General features: G+C 42.1%; 2 protein-coding genes across 4 annotated transcripts in view; both read left to right on the forward strand.

The window, feature by feature from the left end:
• Positions 1-1,108: 1,108 nt before the first annotated feature.
• sac3d1 (SAC3 domain containing 1) lies at positions 1,109-3,915 on the forward strand. Of its 2 annotated transcripts, XM_058073631.2 has the most exons (5): positions 1,109-1,161; positions 1,525-1,604; positions 1,715-1,945; positions 2,025-2,307; positions 2,925-3,915. In XM_058073631.2, the coding sequence occupies exons 2-5, from the start codon at positions 1,545-1,547 to the stop codon at positions 3,389-3,391; spliced, it is 1,041 nt and encodes a 346-aa protein (XP_057929614.2). In that variant the 5' UTR covers positions 1,109-1,161; positions 1,525-1,544; the 3' UTR covers positions 3,392-3,915. The 2 variants fall into 2 exon arrangements, with proteins under 2 accessions (XP_057929614.2, XP_057929612.2); XM_058073629.2 differs by having other exon boundaries at positions 1,113-1,161; positions 1,525-1,945; positions 2,925-3,914.
• A 78-nt stretch (positions 3,916-3,993) lies between these two features.
• The window catches only part of cpamd8 (C3 and PZP like alpha-2-macroglobulin domain containing 8), a 34,176-nt gene continuing 18,491 nt past the window's right edge, over positions 3,994-19,678 (forward strand). The window contains exons 1-26 of one of the 2 annotated variants that reach the window (XM_058073627.2): positions 3,994-4,638; positions 6,687-6,838; positions 6,955-6,977; positions 7,335-7,500; positions 7,857-7,909; positions 8,709-8,726; positions 9,219-9,273; positions 9,398-9,511; positions 9,589-9,673; positions 10,140-10,248; positions 10,714-10,941; positions 11,025-11,195; positions 11,276-11,404; positions 11,479-11,677; positions 11,750-11,916; positions 12,742-12,891; positions 13,425-13,586; positions 13,674-13,816; positions 14,489-14,551; positions 14,917-15,148; positions 15,747-15,900; positions 17,455-17,585; positions 18,238-18,289; positions 18,603-18,901; positions 19,279-19,347; positions 19,437-19,593. In XM_058073627.2, coding sequence (XP_057929610.2) covers positions 4,556-4,638; positions 6,687-6,838; positions 6,955-6,977; positions 7,335-7,500; positions 7,857-7,909; positions 8,709-8,726; positions 9,219-9,273; positions 9,398-9,511; positions 9,589-9,673; positions 10,140-10,248; positions 10,714-10,941; positions 11,025-11,195; positions 11,276-11,404; positions 11,479-11,677; positions 11,750-11,916; positions 12,742-12,891; positions 13,425-13,586; positions 13,674-13,816; positions 14,489-14,551; positions 14,917-15,148; positions 15,747-15,900; positions 17,455-17,585; positions 18,238-18,289; positions 18,603-18,901; positions 19,279-19,347; positions 19,437-19,593 — 3,364 coding nt within the window. In that variant the 5' untranslated portion in view covers positions 3,994-4,555. The remainder of the gene's footprint in view (positions 4,639-6,686; positions 6,839-6,954; positions 6,978-7,334; positions 7,501-7,856; positions 7,910-8,708; positions 8,727-9,218; positions 9,274-9,397; positions 9,512-9,588; positions 9,674-10,139; positions 10,249-10,713; positions 10,942-11,024; positions 11,196-11,275; positions 11,405-11,478; positions 11,678-11,749; positions 11,917-12,741; positions 12,892-13,424; positions 13,587-13,673; positions 13,817-14,488; positions 14,552-14,916; positions 15,149-15,746; positions 15,901-17,454; positions 17,586-18,237; positions 18,290-18,602; positions 18,902-19,278; positions 19,348-19,436; positions 19,594-19,678) is intronic. The other variant, XM_058073628.2, reaches the window with a different exon arrangement.

A 19,678-nucleotide genomic window follows, 5' to 3' on the forward strand; every position in this document is an offset into this window, starting at 1 on the left:
TAGACGAATCCAGAAAATCAGAAGCGACTAGTAGAGATGCAACCATTCTTTTGTTGTTACCTATAAAAAGACCCAACTTTCAGTTTGATTTTTCAGGCAGGATTTTAGAAGCTCAAGTAATTGTGTTCGGTTTGGCCTCAAGGCCGAAGCTGAAGCCCGGTTTCTGCAAAAGATGAAGGAGAAGAGTTTCTGCATAATGAGGTGAAGCGCCAGTAGTATCTCCTCATTGAAAATGCACAAATGAGCTTCTGGATATTGCAGGTCAGGAAATGCAAACAAAACCTGACCTGACCTTTTACCTGTTCCTCATGGTAAAGCCTGTACACTTAAAAAAACATAAACCACACAATGAAACATCTTTGACATACTGTATATTATGACACATAGGCTAGTAATTTAAAAACGGCAGGATAAGTAAGGGGTTTTGTCTTTTATTTGGTGAATTTGTTTGTATTTGTATTAAATCAGTGTTTGTGTTAAATCAGTCCTGTGTTGTATTCAGCATGCCTTTTGTAAGCACATTTTTCTTTTTTTTTCATCTTCTGGGGCACCACCTGCTACTATACTGCAATTTACCTTGACGACTATTGTGGGACAGATAGAGTATTAACAATTTTAATACAGTTTTCAATGTCATTGACTTTACTGCATTTGACCAAATCATCCTTAACATTACTCCACATATCCAAAGGTTTAACTCAAAGGGGTGAAGTCTTTGGTGGCCAATATTGATGAAGATAAGCCAAAGTCAAGAGTAAAACACAACAGGCGATGTATTGATTAATCTTCACACGGTATGATTTGGATCCCCCCAAAAAATCTGAGTAAAAAGAAATGCTTGGAAGGATGGGTTTGGTTGTCCCTGGTGCTAACACCAGTGAACCACACATAAAAAGAAAAACCCTGTATAGTTTGTAAAGCTGCCAGTGCTTGTAGCGTGTAACTGATCATTATCTTTGCTGGTGTGGTGATATAATTATTTCATTCACATTTTGTCAAATAATGACGAGACATACAGTAATACTGTATAATACAGATTGAGGTGATATGACACAGTTTTCCGATAGATGGCAGTGTAGGCTTTAAAATGATGCGATACGCCAGTTGACGGCGAAGAAGAAGTGTTTTTTCGATGAACTGCCGGAGTGCTCCTCGTAGCCTGTGAGTTTAAATTGGTCTCGTCCAGCATTTACATTTTTAATACAAGCAGCATAGTCTTATTTACATTAGATATCCATTAATGTTTAGCATTTGCATGTGTTGAGATGTCGGAGAACTGTCATTATGCCGTACCATGATGTACTAGCTTGCTAGCTTGTTTATTTGCCAGCTAATTTAAGGTAAAATCTAAATAACCTGAGGTCTTAGGACTCATTCTTATTTAATATCAAAGTAAAAATCCATAAATTGGCTTACACGACTCGTGTTTTTAATACTTTTGGGAAAGGGAGTATGTAATGTCTGGTCAGTGTCATATGTCCTGTAGTTAAAAGTACATGATGGTAATGTAAACGTCTGCCTCAGCTCTACCTCCCAGAGGAAGGATGTGCCAGCAGGAGGAGGAGAGAGGAGATGGTGGAACCAGACCCGTGGACGAGGCCGAGGTAAATCCCACGTAAGACAAGTGAAAGGAGACATCAAGCCAGAGCAGCATGAAGAGGAAAGTACACCCAGAGGAACCTGCCAGACCATGTGTCCTGCTGTGGAATTGCAGAAGCGGGAGGCCCAGAACCGTCTGCACCGCTTTGAGATGCTAGCGGGCACAGAGAAAGACCGGCGACCCAGAGTTGACCCCATGCGCGCCGTTAAGGAGTATTCCAGACCGGCAGCTGGGAAAAATGCTACTTACTCCGCTGACCTACGACCTCCTGTCGTGTTGTTGAAAACTGTGCATTATCTTATTGATGAGGTTGCTGCGTCTCCTCATCTGTGTCCTTGGACTGAGGCTAGTAGCTTTTCATATATGAAAAGATCCTATACTATACTGTAAACACTAACAACATCTTTTCTATATTGCATTACAGGTGTATAGTTTTGTTTTTGATCGCCTGCGCAGTGTCAAGCAGGACATGATCATTCAAAGGATGCACGGCCCAGACTGCGTGGCCATTTTGGAGCGGACTGTACGCTTTCTCATCTATGCCTCCTACCGGCTTTGCGGTGAGCCTCTTCGGCTTTATGACCCTTGCATCAATGACACACACCTCCAGGAGAACTTAAGCTGGCTGCTGGACTGCTACGCACACGGAACAGAGCCGCATCCCCACGAGGGAGAGTTCCAGGCTCTCGGTTTGCTGTATAACTTAGGTGGGTTTTTAAGTTTTGACATTTGGACACTTTATTTGCATGCATAATCTTACAAAATTTAGCACAAGAACCAAACCTAACTTCAACCACAATGACCACTTATTATGTCCAATTAAGTAAAGAGTTTGGCTTCTCAAAACAATTTGCGTTCGCAAGAGTTACATCACAATCGCTCCCGCCGTATCACTGCTGCTGCCTGTCCATTTTTGTGTATATGTTCCATCATGTTTGCATTGGTGGATGAAGACTGCACAAACTACAGTAAACTACTCTAATGGGGAGCGGTAGCAGTAGAGAGGGAACAAAAAGGTGTTTGCAGTGCGATAGTGCCCCCTAGTGACATTAACGAATCAAGGGGAAAATCTAAAAATGTGTAGAGTTAAAAATAAATACTCACAAAGATGACAAGGTTAGACAACCTCTGAGCTAAAGTCTCCATTTGGTGACGTCACCCATGATGGTTTGGACTAGTTTTGTCTTTTGAAGTATTTCTAACAATTAAATTGTGGTTGAACACTAAATTGTAGGACTTGAGAGATTGCACTGTGCATGCACAAAGATGCAGTTGTCAACTGAAGAGTAAATGTAGTGTATTATCTTTACTCAATCACCACCAGGGTCATCTCGTGCCATGCAGCACATCATGGAGCAACCAACACAGCTTCGCCGCTCCCCTGCTGTAGCACTTGCCCTCTCCATTAACCGGGCCTTTCTGGAGCGAAACCCTGTGCGTCTGCTGCAATATGCCAGCAGGCTGACCTTCCTGCAGGGCTGCGCTCTACACCGCCACCTGATGGCGAGCCGTAAAGACCTGTTATTGATATACAGCCACGGCTACAACAGTAAAAACTGTCGCTTTCCCCTGGACAGACTGTCTAAGCTGCTATCCTTGGACAATTCTCTAACGACAACTCTCTGTCAGACATATGGATTGGAGGTCAATCAGGAAAATCAGGTGGTGTTTTCCAAGGCTGCTTTCTCTGAGCCGGAGCAAGGAAAACTAAGATGTGCTCTTTATCACGATATTGTGGAGGAGACACAGAAGGACCTTACTGTTGGAAACATTGTTAATGGCAGTTCTTGACAAAAAGGAAGTGGTTAAAATAATGAGTGCCTACGCTGTAAGACTGAAGTTTAGGTATTTGTTGAGGTATGCCCGCAGCAACAAGGGCTATCTAAAAAATTCTGTCTTTTGATCTACAATGCGAGACATTAGACATTTGCATTATACTGAGAGCTTTCTCGCATCCCGTAAATACCAAATTTATCAGGAAACATTCCAGTTTCATGCTGTGAAGTTCTACAGCACTGCAAGCTACAAACATCATTTGTTGACTTTATTATTGACTTTATTTTTCCTGTGACCTTGACAAAAATAATATTTTCCATCACAGTTTCATATAAATGTTGTTTTTGGGTTGTGTATAGAATGTGTTGGCGTGCCAGTATTTTATATGTGAAATGGTAATGAAGAGTAGTAGAAGTTGTAATAAAGTTGTCTATATTGTATTTGACCACAGCAATACAGTACTTGCACCAAGTTAGTAAAGTTAATTTCTCTTCGGCCGCTTGGGGGCAGCAGAGAACCTTGCAACCAACGAGGAAAAAAATGCGTGAAAACATTTTGTCATTAACTTGCTTGTTTTTTTTCTTTCTTTTATTTAAGTAAATGGTTACTTTAGGCCCCGTATTCCCGTAACTTGCGGTTTTGCAAATCAGGATGAAGCCTCTCTAGTCTTTACATGGTACCACCAGAACCATGTGAACATGTGCATGTTAATGTGAGCCGTCCCCTCGCTCCATCCAGGCTCCAGTCAGTCAGTCAGTCCTCTGCAGTCAGGCCGAGGGGAGCCGGACTTGAGTGATCTCAACCTGATCTTTGTCCGTCCAAAAACAACTACATTGCTTCCGGCGTGGACTTCAATGCTAAACACTCTCTTTTGTGATTGCACGGCGAAGTGGGAGGACGCGTTGACAATTTGTTATGTTGAAATCTGAGAGAAGGGAATCGGGGCGGGTGAAGAAGAGAAGAAGGAGACGCATGGGAGAGGAGTGATGACGAAAAGTTGATCTTTGCTTCTTATCGCCGCACCAATCAAGCAATGGAGCTCAATGGATAGACTGTGCGGTTTCTGAAAAGTCATTACGCTTATTCAACTTTTTTGTGTGGCTAGGGAAGCAAGGTCACCAGGACGAGGATTCTTTCATTGCACAAGCAGGATATCGGCGTGGTTTTGGGGGGGAGAAAATGCTGTGGTTCTTGACAGCTTTAAACCTTTGGTGGACTTTGTTCACGTGCAGCTTGAGCCCAAGTTGTGCTCAAGACAAGGCGTAAGTAACCCGGTGTGAACGTGCATGTGTAAAAAGTGTAAAAATAGACTCAGTATGTACTTATGTTTATTATATCGATAGTTTTTGAACATGTGGTGGCATTCAAAGGAACACTCCTGTGCACTTTTGTGCGATGTTTTGCTTGAAGAAGGCAATCTTATTATAGCACAGTCATGACTGGGATAACTGTCACTTGCTGCATGTATAATGGATGGATGTTGTGACCTTCAGGCGTTTCTTCTTTCCAAAAGGAAGGAAGAGTAGAACATTTGTCAGACTTTTAATACATCCATACGGTGGAAAAAGTGGAATTCAAGCAACAATAACAACTTGGTGAAGGTCATGTGATTACTTCTAAACACCTGATCCTAGCGCTGTAGATCAAAGGTGTCCAGTTCTTGGTCTTATTATTCTCCATGAGGATTTTCTCATGACTCAGGAACTGCACTTGCCTCTGGCTGTAATGCTGCAGCGCTTTAATGCCAACCACCTGATCCTTCTCTCAGGCATGCAGGCTGGGTGTGCACTCCTAATTTGAGTGGTCTTCAGTAGGAAAGCCAGCAAGTGGGCTTGTCGGACTTTAGAAGGCCTATATAAAGGGTTACATATCAAATATAAAGAATCTCTCATGCTTGACATAATAGATCCCATTCAGAGTTTTTATATTAATACTATATATGGAATGGAATGGCATGCAGTAGAGTGTAGACCTCTGCCAAGCTTCAGCTGTTGTACGTGTCAGTGTCAGTTTCTGCAATCAGCAGCATGTGCTCTGAGAAGAACGAGGCAGTATATGACAAGAAATGGCCCCAAACACGAAATACATACTGTATCGGAAGTAACAGAAGTGATATCACCCCTGTGTTTAGGGATGCAATGGACAAGTGTAGGCCTCACAAATGCGGGCATATGCTTGAGCCTATCCTAGCTGACATTGGGTGAGAGAGTACACCCTGCGTGCGTCGATAATTGATATTATCGTCAACATTTTTTGAAACAGTTATTTATTTTCACCATTAGATCATTCATGAGTTAGAGGTAGATCACCATAGTAGGTTGGGTTGAACGCAAAAACGTCTTTTGCGATCAGTCAGCTGATATTAAGCAGGAGCACCCCTCCTGATTTGCTCCTGCCCCCCCCCCGCATGGCGTTTGAAACTACTCTTAAACTTTACCTAACTCTCTTTCAGACTGACAGTTAAGAGACAGAATTTTTGATATGATATACAGCAGGGGTCTCAAACTCAATTTACCTGGGGGTCACTGGAGCTAGGGTCTGGGCAAGGCTGGGCTGCATCAGGTTTTCCAAAAAAAAACAAAATAACACATTTATTAAAAACAGAAAAATATACAAACTTTTTCGGTGCTTTGGTTCCAATTTTCTACAATAAAAGAAAATTTTTATTTTTCTGCACAAAATAAGATGAAAAATAAATAAACAAATCAAGAATAAAGAAAATCAATCAATCAGTAATAAATAAATATAATAACTTAAGAAACCACATATAGTTGGTGGGTAGACAAATTATTTTTTTCAGATTAAAATTAACAAAGCATTATTAGAGCCCTGTAGACATGACAAAACACGACTATAGTCACATTTATACTTTTTTTATTTACAACATATTGCGCAACTGCAGGGTCTTGAGACACATGCTAACTCGCAAACTAGAGAGCTAGCGACCTAAACGGTAGCCTTCAAGTTATTTCCTTTAAACTTAAATAGCCAAAAACTTACCACTTCCACACGGATAGGGAGGATAACTATTAACAGTTATTTAACCTTTAACATGAACATTAATCAAACGTAATAATTTTTTCTGGGTACATGATACCATACAGCATCCAACTTTCATATCAAGGTGGGGGCCTCAAACTAGTGTCCTGCGGGCCACATTTGGCTTGCAGGCCACGTGTTTGAGACCCCTGATATACAGCATCTCTTTGTATTGGGTCTCATTACACAGGTGTAGGTGTAATCTAATGTTGCATGGCTTACCACTAACCTTTTTTTCTCTTCCATCTCCGTCCTCTGTCTCTCCTCCAAGGGGCTATTTGGTGGCTGCTCCCTCTGTTTTTCGGGCGGGAGTGGAAGAGAGCATCAGCGTGACCATCTTTAACGCCAAGGCGGAAACGCACGTGCAGGTGCAGCTGTCCGTGAAGGGACAGACGGTAGCGCACAGTCATGGCTTGGTGCTCGGTGAGTAAACATTGACTCAATGAACACATAAGCACAAACACACAAATATGACCTGCAGGAGCTTTTAGTTGTCAAGTGTGGCACCTTACTCGACTGCTCTTTTCTTTTGTATTTAGACAAAGGCACCATCAAGCTGAAGGTGAGTCAAACTGCTGCTTATTTATCATACATAAGATAAACAATGTGCTTGTTTAAGCTGTGAGAACTGCACAGTAGCAGGTTTGGATGGCCATGTATCATCATGTACAGTACATACGTATATGTACATTCCATTAACACTTTATTGGATACAATTTCACAATCTATTGAGGTTCAATACCAAAGCTATACCCATAATTCTGCCTTTTCAAAAATAATAATGCATCAACACATTTTGAAACAGCACAATAAGAGTCATGTCAGATTGTGTCACCATAGCAACCTACAATCATCCTTCCCCCATTGACCTAATTTGCTTTTAGTAAAAACAGCCCTTATCCTATCTGTGTGCCACCAGGTTCCCTCTGGGCTGAGAGGCCAGGCTCATCTGAAGCTGTGGGGGAACCGTCACCTCACAGAGGGAGGTTACATCTTCCACAACTACACCACCGTCACAGTAGAGAGCAAGGGCACGGCTGTGTTCATCCAGACCGACAAGCCTGTCTACAAACCCAAACAAAAAGGTTTCCCTTATCAGATAATATGTTTTTTTGTAGGCATGAGTCACCAGAAATATATAAAATAAGACTGTTAAGACTGTTAGACTCAGCTCAGTGAGCATCTCCGCAGGTTTTTATGTGTTTATGCCCTTTCTTTCTAGCAACAAAGGGGTACACACGTTGGCTGCTCAATACAATATGGCTTATACTCACCAATAAAATGACAATAATATGAAAGTATTTGCCCCAAAGGCAGTGCTACCTATCTCTCTCGAGGGTGCTTAGTTCACTATGGTTTCGTCAATGATAAGCTGACAATAACAAAAAGAGAAATATCAAATACAAATATGTAATATGTTGTCTTTGTATGTCTTCCTCAGTGCTCATCAATGTCTACACGGTGACACCTGACCTGAGGCCTGTTAATGACAAGGTAACTTTTCTTCTTTATTTAATGAAAAAGGTCATGGGTGAAACGGCCATATTAAAAAAATGGTTTCATAAAAATAGATTATCCTAAGTAAAACAAAGTATTACTGCAGTAAGCTATTTGGTGATAGCAGAAAAGACACATTGAATGTGGACATTGAAAAGGTGAATGGAAATAGATTTCTCAGGATCATAATAGATGAAAAAAAATACTTGTAAATCTCATATCAAAAATATACAACATAAGGTGGCGAGAAATACTTCAATATTAAATAAAGCAAAATGTCTTCTTTATTAGTCTTAGAATAAATAATTATATGATGCATTCCTTTATAACTTGATGCATGGTCAAATAAAATCAAACCATTATCATTACCATTTAATATTAAATGTGTTGTTGCTCATTTAATAGGTAGTAATAATATAACAAAGTAGGTAATAAACTGCTGCTCTGTTATCTCAATTTCTACTTATTAAATTGAATCCTCCTTCCAGGATGACCAGGCTGCAATGGATGGGTGGGCACATATGTCGCATTATAAATATATACAACATATGTTTATTCTTGGAAGATTTCTTTTTTTTGTCTCGTAACTTTTCCACAGCTAACTGGTAGGATAGGATTAAGAGCAATGACTGGTTGCATAGAAATGTACATGGACGAGGCTAAATTGGGGTCATTTCTGTTAGAATATCACTTCTAAATATACTTTAGAACTTTGTTGATGTTTATTGCTGTAAGAGTTTCTCATTCCTAACATCTGGTGCTCTTTTTCTCTTTTTTCCCCCCCTACTTTTTGCAGGTTGAGGCTTATATTCTGGTGAGTGGAGTCAGGTGGGACCACCCTGGGTTTGACACCGGGGGTCATGAGCTGGGGGGGCGGGTGGCAATGTTGGTTAGAGTGAAAACAGGGAAACTCTCTGAGACAGTGCAAGGATAAACACGCACCATCAAATGTATACGCGGCCTTCTCTTTACTTTCCCCATAGACAAACTGTATATGAAGCATTCTGCTTGAAGATAATAATGCTTTGTTTTGATTGACACTATCAATGTGAGCCAGTGCAGTTGTACACAGCTGCAAATCACAATAACTCAAAGACCTAGCTTTATTATCTGAGTAAAGGCGGGATTTGTGTGTTGGATTTAATTAGTTTGTGCGGGCAGGTGTAGCTAACATTGTAGCTTACCATTTGCTTGTAGCCAGTGTGTCTGTACCCTGAGGAAAAAATTCTGATAGTACTCTGAGATAAGAACCAGAGCTCCACTGTCAGGTATTTCCGATATATGATGTCTGGATATTTTCTTTTAGGATCCAAGGGGATCCAGGATGGTGCAGTGGAAGGGTCTTAAATCTATCTGCTGTGGTAAGACATGTATATTTTTTTATGACCGTTTTCATAGGGCAATATAAATAAACAACAACACAGACCTAAAAGTGCAAGACTTGACGTGTAATTCTTATCTAAACACAAATTTTCTCCCTTGCAGGGATTGTCAACATGAGTTTCCCGCTGTCGGACCAGCCTGTGTTTGGAGAGTGGTTTATCTTCGTGGAGGTGCAGGGCCACACATACAATAAATCATTCGAAGTGCAGAAATATGGTTAGAACCGTTTTTGTCTGAAGTATCCTCACCTTCCAATTACTCTGTATATATTCATTCTGTTTCCTCTCTCACAGTCATGCCCAAGTTTGAGTTAGTAATCGATCCACCTCGTTACATCCGTGATCTCAACACATGTGAGCAGGCTACCGTCCGGGCTCGGTAAGTCATTTTGCCAGCCGCTTTCACACAGAGCTCCTGCAAAAATAGCTGCATCGGTTGTAATATTAGAGCTAGCATTTGATAGTCTGTGCTTTTTATTCAGAAACAAGGGATACTGCCATTTTACACAGTGACGTGGCATCTCACAATCAGATAACTAATCCCAGAAAAAAATCATAAAGTGATTGAGTGCATTGATTGTGAAAACAATCGTAAGTTGAACAATTGCACATTGCACGATTCCACTCCAGTCAAGTCCTTTAGAAGGCAGTAATGTACATCATAAACTGTTCTAACTGTATCAATGCAGTCAGAGTTTATAAAATGACAATCAAATATTCTTTGTTTCATTCCCAAACACAGTAAAACTAGTCAGTTATTTCCTAACTACAAGAGATTGCTTTTTGCACAAATAGCTACCAAATCCTGTTCTCAATAGGTAAAATGTGTAGTGTATATTCCACAGGTACACGTTTGGAAAATCAGTTTCGGGGAAGTTGACTGTGAACATGACAGTAAATGGAGTGGGCTACTATCGACATGAAATGGGCCATCCTGTCATCAAATCCATGGAGGTCAGTTTATTTGTCATTCTCATGCTTGGAGAGTTAACATGAATAATTAAATACAGGAATAAAGATCAGTAGACAGTTTTTGTATACTGGAACCTCGGAAGTCAATGTTGTACAGTTTGGAATCTGATTAAAATATGCCTTCAACCATCAAAGTGTCAAATGTAAGTTCTGATTTTTATTTGGATTTTTGTAACCCTTATTCCCCCCAAAAATTAGGGCCAGTAAAAGAAGACCCCGGAACTCACACTCAGACCTGCAAGACAGTGCTTAACTAATTTTACACTTTTTACACTTGCAAGACAGTCCAAGCTACCGTAATTTCACTCCATCATAAAAGTTTCAATAAGTATATGATTGCTAAGATACTGTAACTATTATTATTTCATAGGAAGTACATAAAACTGTTGTTATTGGGATTACGTCAGACACGTTAATGGTACCCAAGTGCTGCTTCACTGTTATCAGATTAAAGGATCGGCCAACTTCAGCCTGTGCGTCAAAGACATGATGCCCCTGGATGTGGCTGACCACTTCAGGGGCACCGTGAGCATCTGGGCCTCACTCACCAGCACGGATGGAAGCCGGCAAACCACCTTTGATGATTCCACACCGGTCCATAAGCAGCTTATTGACATTCGCTACTCCAAAGACACACGCAAACAGTTCAAGCCAGGTCTGCCTTACAAAGGCAAGGTAAGACAAACTGATGATTAGTTTTTAATGTAGCGACTGTGGATGGTGTTATTTGGATTAATACCATGGACCTTTTGGTTTAGATTGAAGTGACCTACCCTGATGGAAGCCCAGCTGATGGTGTGCGGGTACGAGTGAAGGCGGAGCTGACCCCAAAAGACAATGTCTACACCAGTGAACTGATCTCCATTGACGGTCAGGCCACTTTTGAGATCCCCTCAATCCCAACTGCGGCCCAGTATGTATGGCTAGAGGTCAGTGGCCATTGTGTTTTGACACAAAAGCATGTTGAGACAGATGAACTGATGGTTTAGTGTGTTTTTGGGGGATATAGACAAAAGTGACTTCGATCGAAGGGAAGTCAGTTGGGGACCAGTACCTGCCTAACTACCTGTCCATCAGCAGCTGGTACTCTCCTAGCAGGTGTCACATCCAAATCCAGGCCCCTGACGCCCCACTCAAGGTTTGTTCTGCCTGCTTTTCAGTCCAAAAATACGCATTGGCGACCTCATTAGGTTTATCTTTCTATGTGCGCAGGTCGGTCAAGAGGCAGAAGTGGCTCTCAAATCCACATGTCCGTGCAACTTTACCCTGCACTACGAGGTGGCCTCAAGGGGCAACATTATCATCTCAGGCCAGCAGCTGGCCAACCTCACCGCCTCCCACAGAGGAAAAAGAGCCACGGTCACTTTTGATAAAAATATCCACACCACCCGTTCGCCTGTGTCCACCTCAGGTAAATAGTACAAGACTTTCCCAATCAAAACACCATCCTCGGTCCTTCTTAAGTGTTGATGTTGTGTTGCAGGTTATTCCTCACAAACAAAGATGGACAGCTGCGTGTCGTACCTACGCTTCCCCATCAGTTACACCATGGCGCCGCTCAGCCGCCTGCTCGTCTACTACGTGAGGGAGAACGGTGAGGGTGTCACGGACAGTGTGCAAATCCCCATCCATCCCACTTTTGAGAACAAGGTTTGTGTCTACATAATCATACATGGGGTTGCTATCGTCAATGGGTAGCTTTTCAATATTTTTTTCTTTTTTTTGGGGGGGGGGGTTGTTTTTTGCTATGGTCTTAGGCTTTTAATCAACCAATGGACAGCTTATTTCAGTTCACTGGTTGTTTGCAATAACTTTCTTCCATCCATCCATTATCCTTGCATGTTTATTTGTTTCAGACATGCGTCTGTTTAAATGGACAGAAAGGATAAATTAAGATATGTAGTGTGAACCCACACTAACAGATTGATCAATAATGTGTGGAATCAATAGGATATATGCGTTGTTCATAAATAATATCAAGCCACATGCGTTCTGGAGCCATGCCCATACACCAGTTCCTTCCCTGCTGTAAACAAACAGCTGTGTTGGGTTTGGTTCCTGCCTGCATTAGGTGGAGTTAACTCCCTGAAGTATTTACAGCTCCCTGGTATGTCTTTACAACACTTGCTCATCGGTGGAGGAGTCTGACATGGTGTGTGAGGGAGGAGTTGAGGGTTGCCAAGGCATGACGAGACAGAGACCGTACAGGCTGCAGACAGATGAGTGGGGTTGTGACAGGAGAGGATGACAGGTTGCACATTGGTCAAAGGAGGGCAGTGGAACTGATTAGCTGGACTAATTTGTGACTGCGGAATGCTGAAAATGAGTTTTGATGTGGGTAAATTGCCCGATTGACTCTCGATGACTCTCGTTTGCATACTCCACAACATACTGCTACTCCATAATGTAAGATGCATTTATGCTGTTGAAGTGTTGCAGCTACTTAGTGTACTTTTCTATGTGTTTGCATGATAGGTGTCTATCTCCCTGTCCGCCAATGAGTCCATGCCAGGTGACCCCCTGACTGTGCATGTCCGTGGAGAGAGGGGCTCCTGTGTTTGCGTGGCCACTGTGGATAAAAGCCTTTATTTGTTAAAGCCAGACTTCCAACTGACTCCTGACAAGGTTGGTCAGTTATGCTGATGTGATGCAATGCAATTCTCCTTTCACGATGATAATAATGATAATCATAGACAGTGTAATTCATTTAGAATTAGTGCAAGGTGTTCATCACAACGTCTCAAATCATTTAATTGTTTTTCTCTCATTATTTAATTTATTTTTTAATATATAGGAAAAAAATATTTTTATTTAAATATTATATAAAGGGAAAATACATTAAATATTTAGGAAAAATATTTTTATTTAAAGATTATATGAATTAAAACATACATTGAATATTTAGGAAGGAAGTTTTGGGCAAAAAAAGGTATAATTTTGTTAAATTTAATAACACACACAAAAACTAAATAAAAAACATACAATATTTAGGAATGGTATATTGTTATTATATTGGTGAATAGTATTTTGTGAATTTAGCTTATAATAGACCTATTTTTATCTAATTTTAATTTAAAAATCTGAATTAAGTCAAATACCTAGGAAGGATCATGCACTGTATCTGCGATTTTCACAATTGTGTCAATGTTGTTCCTCAGGTGTTCAAAGAACTGGCAGACTTTGACGTATCCGACGCCATTGGCGTACCGAAAGATGACGGACACTTTTGGTGGCCTGGGTTGTTGTCAAAGAGACGCAGGCGTTCATCTGTGTTTCCGTGGCACTGGGACATCACTAAGGATGCGCGCTTTGCTTTCACAGTGAGAACCCAGGAACCTGCACCATTTCTGGTAATGCAATCTTAATCCTGATGTATATGCACTTATCTCTGTGTATGTTAAACACAGGAAACCGGCCTTGTCGTGATGACTGACGTGGTGAGTTTGAACCACCGACAGAGTGGAGGCATGTACACCGACGAGGCTGTTCCTGCTTTTCAACCACACAGTTCTACCTTAGTGTCTGCCACGCACTCCCGCATTCTTATCAGGTATGTGCCTTCCTGTAAGCTCTGAGTAGCTAATGTGAGATGGTGTTGGTGTCATTGCAACTTACCGTATCCCACAGTCTAGCATAGCGGTGGTAGCATCATCGATGGCCGCACGAGTGCTACTTCCACTGGAGAGCTGTGGTTCATTGAATTCCATCTGTGTACCGCTCACAGCTCTAATGTTTACATGTAGTTTTGATATTCTGTGGCTATTAACCAATGATTAGTCCTCAGATTCCTTGAGGGATTTCAGCTCAACAAGAGCAAATGTGATTTTGTCAGGTTGCTGTTTTAAGTTACATAAAATATACAATAACAATACAGAGTCATTAATAGTATGTGGCAAAAATGCACAAATGATGTGTTTTTATACTAAGCAACAAAAGGAGAGGAATAGTCACTTCATGACCCAAACATCTCGGTGTTCAATCAGCTCTCCGAGAATGGACGAGCAGAGAAAAACAAAGGCATTAAGATCTGATTGCTCGTACTGTATTCCCTGCCGACATTCCTTAATGCTACTCATTCTGGTGATGAACATTAAACACATGATGCGACTTAGTAGAATGTCAGCGTGCAAATCCCGAATAAATCACAGTTTCCTTTTATGGTGTTGTTTTATTGTGAGCAGCTGAGGCCTTTTACTGATGTCAGCTTGTGTTTGGCTCGCAGACCTGAGAAGCGGAGGCGTACATTCTTTCCGGAGACATGGGTGTGGCACTGCTTCAATATCAGGTATGTCAAACCTGATCAATTTTTGAGCAAGTGCGATTGGAGCAAAGTGCGCGGGATGAGAGAAATCCAGTGGAGTCTGGTTCTATTGGTTCAGAAGCTGTTGAATGTGCTAAAATATCCGTCATGGACCAAGCTGTCAGTCTCATAACAACTCCGTCTATTCATTATCAGCCAACATAAATGAAACATACGCCATTTGAAAAAAATTCACTTCTACTTAATTTCCTGTAAGCGAGCAAAGCTCAGACTTCCCTTAAAGTCTATTAAAGCAGGTTTTGATCAAACAGAGTTTTAAACATGTATTTACCTTTTTATACTCAGCACAGTTTATATTGACACAGGTGCCTTTCCCATGTCACCCACAGCGCTGAAACAGGCGAAGCCGAGCTGCAACTGGAAGTGCCCGATTCCATCACCACATGGGTCACAGAAGCCATCGGCCTGTCGACAGAGAAGGGGCTGGGTTTGGCAAAGAGAACGGAGCTTCGCACCTTCAAGTCCTTCTTTGTTGACTTCACATTGCCTTACAGTTTGATCCGAGGGGAGCAAACCAAAGTTCCACTGACCGTATACAACTATCTACCCACATGTGCTGAGGTATGATGATGGTTGACAGAGATAGTGTATAAGAAGCTTCCTGAACTTTAAAACTACTCTTTGTTTTTGCATTTAAGCTTACAGTTTGAGCTGAAATGTGAATGCTACATAAGCCTAAATCAAACACAGTCTGAGCGTTGTGGAATAGGTGTTTCCATTTAATTGCTAATGAGGAAGATGGATTATTCCGTCCTTCAGAAGAGCCTCTATCAGTTCCATGTTGATCTTAAATGGGTTCATGCCGTACTCTGACGAGATGACATCATGATTTTCGCAGATGCGTGCCTTGCTCTGATTTCGTGTTAGATGAAGATGCACAGCGGTGTATTCCTTTCCTTTGATGTCCATCCCAGCAACATGCGATTCCTATATCTTCTGCTCCTGTAATTTATGACTTCTGGGGTCTGGACAAAAGGGCATTCTTGTTATGAGAGTTGGACAATGAGTGGAATTTAATCCTGAGAGGACCTGGAGAAGTATGACTCAGTCAACATGAAAAATTTAAAGAGATCTCCCTGGCGAGAGCACAGCATATGAGGGAGGAGGACGCTGAGAATTATTGTTTACCTCCTGCTTTTTTACGTCTTCTTTTTCCCAGGTTCACATTAAAGTGACGGTTCCGAAGGGCATTAAGTTTATTGGTCATCCAGGAAAGCACCACCTCACCAGGAAGAAATGCGTGGCTCCTGGGGAAGCTACACCGACCACCATCGTGTTGGCTTTCAGTGAACTAGGACCAGCAAACATCACAGGTATCAACATATAGCCCACAATTTGGTAGTTTATTTGTTCTCCCTGCCTTAACCTTTGACACAACTACATAGCATTTGCCCCCATTGCATCCCCGACGCCCCCTTCCTGATTTGCTATTTTTTGCATTCTTGTCACACTTATATGTTTTAGATAATCAGACTTAAATATATTATAATACATTCATTCATTTTCTTCCGCTTATTCTCACGAGGGTCGCGGGCGTGCCTATCCCAGCTGTCTTCGGGCTAGAGGCGGGGTACACCCTACAAGGCCATACATGGCCTTGTGTGAAATAGTTAAAGTTAAACTGTGATTGACACCCGAGTTCAAGTGGAAAATTTTATAAAGACATTTCCAAAACTTTGGGACTCCAGCTCAACACAGTGAGAGCCATTATCCACAAATGGTGAAACATGGAACATTGGTGAACTTTCCGACTGGCCAGCCAACCAAAATGACCCCAAGAGCACAGCGACAACTTGAAAAAGACAACAACACAAAAGACCCCACAGTAACATTCAAACTTGGCTTGGTTAAGGTCAGTGTTCATGACTCCACCATAAGAAAGACACTGGGTAAAAACGGCTGACATTGCAGAGCTCCAAGATGAACCACACACCACTGCCATGGCGAGCGGCTTCTCCCGGACACTATAGCCATAGGTGCCTTAGGAAGCCAGTTTGAGCACAGGAGCCATGGTGATGAGCAGCTTCTGCAGCAAAGGAGGAGGAATGATGAGGGAGAGCGAGATCTAAGCCACTGCAAGCTCCAACCACAGTAATATAACATACTGGCACCAGGACAGGACCAGGACCTCTACAGCATGAAGCCCTTGAAGCCCTAAAGAGAAGCCATGCCCTGCAGTCTGTGTGTGTACGTGTGTGATCTGCTCGCCCACCTCGAGGTACAAACATTCCCCTCCTGGGCGCATGTGAGAACAAAGCAGGCCAGCAGCGGGGGAGCCGCCACAGCTGTGCTGTGACACAAGTGGCATGTTGATGAGTTTGCAGGTCACTCGTGGTCAATGGGCCCCCCATGGCCTCACTCCTTCTCCCCTTGGTCCCCCTTGTGTTTCCCTCTCAGTACACACACACAATGAGACGCCACTGGCCCATGGCCACATTTCCAATGCGAGGGTCCTTGTGCAGGCATGTTTGTCTTGTGCAATGTGCTGTATGTTTTACGAGAAATAGCCTTGTCTGCTGTGTAAGACTCATCTCTTAGATCTTATGGCAATTAATAATGATGATAAAAATGATGTTTAGTGACCCAAACAAGCCAACATATTTCACTAAAATTAGTTTCAATGTGGGCCCGAAATGACCCCCGGGGTTGCACTTTGGCCATCCCTGTGATAGGCTCCAGCTACTAGTGATCACTAGTTTTGGTGATCCAAACTAGGATTGTTCAAGTTTGTCTCAACTTAGAACCACTTAGTTTGTGTACAGTGTACAAAATGCGTAAAGAAATGAATAGAAACATAGTGGCGTGCAATAATTGTCCTTACACCACAATAAGGCAAACTAATGGTTGTATTCCCTGTTGCTCAACAGCCCGGGCCATTGCCTACAGTGAACCAAGCTGCTGTTCAGACACACCCCAATCAGGCAAAACAGGAAACGATTTGGAGGAAAGAAGGTCACCCACTGGCCTGGATTTTGTTCGTAGGACTGTCCTTGTGGAGGTATGAGAGAAGCCATTTTCCAGTGTCATAACTGTACTGCTGTATTTTACCAAATATATATACAGTCATCGTTTGTTTATTGTGGTTAATTGGTTTCAGGCCAACTGCGATAAATTCATTTCTGAGCAATGGGAATGGGAGCATAGAAAATCTGTTTATGACTTTGTAAATACAATCTTTACCATTATTAGAGCCATATAAACATGAAATAACACCTCATAGTCACTTTTACACTCCTGTTATTCTTTGTTTACACCTCATTGCTCAACTGTAATACGCCATCCTTTAACCATTAGCAGACTAGTTGGCCTACAATGCATTTTTTGTATTCTAAATAGGGCTGTCAATCGATTAAGATATTTGATTGAGATTAATCACACTTTGTTCACAGTTAACTCACAATTAATCACACATAGAAATATGTTTTATGTATAATAAATGGGGGAAATCTCTCTGTAAAAAAATGATTTGATGTGCAATAACATTTCACGCCTATAACTTTGGACCAGACTTGCCTTATCTTTACTTGAGACTTGACTCGAGTGGTAGGGTTAAAGACCAGAGACTACCACCTCTGGAATATACTGTAGTATTAAGTGAGACACAAAATCACTTGTTTTTCTGTGTTCTCATTTCCTCCCCTTCCTTGCAGCCTGAAGGCCTGCCCAGAGAATATACCTATAGTGTCTTCTTCTGTCCCAATGGTAAGTGAGGACATACATTGATGTGCAGTATTGGATCTTTATTCAGTCAGTGATGAACCTATTTCAATAATAGGTTCAATAAAGGGTGGAAATGATGTGAAACAAGCATGGTGATACTGTATGTTATGTTCAAATGATTTAATGCATGAATGAAAATGAAATTAATTGTAATTTTAGTTTGGTAATTTTTCACTGTGACACTGTGAAGTGTTGTGCGACTTTAGAGAAACATGATAATTGACCACCATATTAGAAAGTACCATGGTCATGTGATGGACTTTACAAAACCTGAGAATGTTATTAATATCATCAGAGAGAATCCACATCTCAACCCCCAACAAGTACGAGTACCAGTACGTGAAGAAGCCGGCCAAGATGAACCAGTTCCAGGTGGCCGTGAAGACGCACAACGATGCCCATTTTGCCCTCTCCCCCACACCCCACGACAGCGCAGAGATGATTGAGATCGTACTCGGGGGAAGGCAGAACTCCCGCTCCTGGATCTCCTTGGGCAAGATGGGCGAGGCACTCGTCAGCGTCCCCACACCAGGCATCCTCTCCTGGGACGAGTTTCGCAGCTTCTGGATCAGTTGGAAAGGAAGTCTGGTGCAGGTAGATGTTTGATTCCTCTCAGGAATATAAACCAGGTTGATATTGATAGTCTTGAGAAATGTTTAATGCGTACCCCTCCCCTGCTGAGATGGGCTTGATGAATAAATATCCTGCACTAGCAAGACCAACAAATTGGGCTCCTGAGACACCACAGGAAACCAAGTGAGAAAGGCCAAGCAGTTCACAGGAGGCCTGGCGCCACGTTTACAGGCGGCTCCTCTCGTAAGGTCACGCTTTTACCATCTGATGTCATCCAGGGCCTTTTGCTTTGGTTGCCACTCATTGGCTGGCACGCTGATGCGTTCACTGCACACTGTCCACCAAGGGCATCGCAACATATTCCAATCATTATTTCTTTTCTACTTTATTATCCTCAGGTGGGCCATGGTTTATATCCGTCCAATGCGTCAGTAATCCTTCAGTGGTCTGGCACAACCCCTTCACAGGTGTGACTTTCAAAAACCAAAAGATTACCACCTGTCGACATTTTTCCTGAAGATAATTTGATTAATTGTGTTTTTTTTTCCTCAACAAGATTCGACACATAGGCTTCTCCACGGGCTGGGGCTCGGTTGGAGAGTTTAAAATCTGGAGAAAGGAAGACTCGGATGAGAACCACAATGAAGCTTTCACTCTGGGGGTCCCACACAACATGGTGCCTGGGTCTGAGAGGGCCAATGCATTCATGATTGGTAAGTCTTACAGTGTTGCACAAAAGCCACAATTTTTTGATGGCTATTCAAAGGACCTTATTTCCCTTGCGCCTGACTGTGCTGT

Source organism: Doryrhamphus excisus, linkage group LG4, assembly GCF_037039965.1.
Source record: "Doryrhamphus excisus strain RoL-2023G ecotype Guam linkage group LG4, RoL_Dexc_Guam_v1.1, whole genome shotgun sequence".
Classification (NCBI taxonomy): domain Eukaryota; kingdom Metazoa; phylum Chordata; class Actinopteri; order Syngnathiformes; family Syngnathidae; genus Doryrhamphus; species Doryrhamphus excisus.

Coding starts and splice junctions, on each gene's coding strand:
- sac3d1 (XM_058073629.2), top strand. CDS start 1,133: ATGAACTGCCGGAGTGCTCCTCGTAGCCT. Junction 1,946..2,024: donor ATCTGTGTCCTTGGACTGAG/GCTAGTAGCTTT, acceptor ATTGCATTACAG/GTGTATAGTTTTGTTTTTGA. Junction 2,308..2,924: donor CGGTTTGCTGTATAACTTAG/GTGGGTTTTTAA, acceptor AATCACCACCAG/GGTCATCTCGTGCCATGCAG.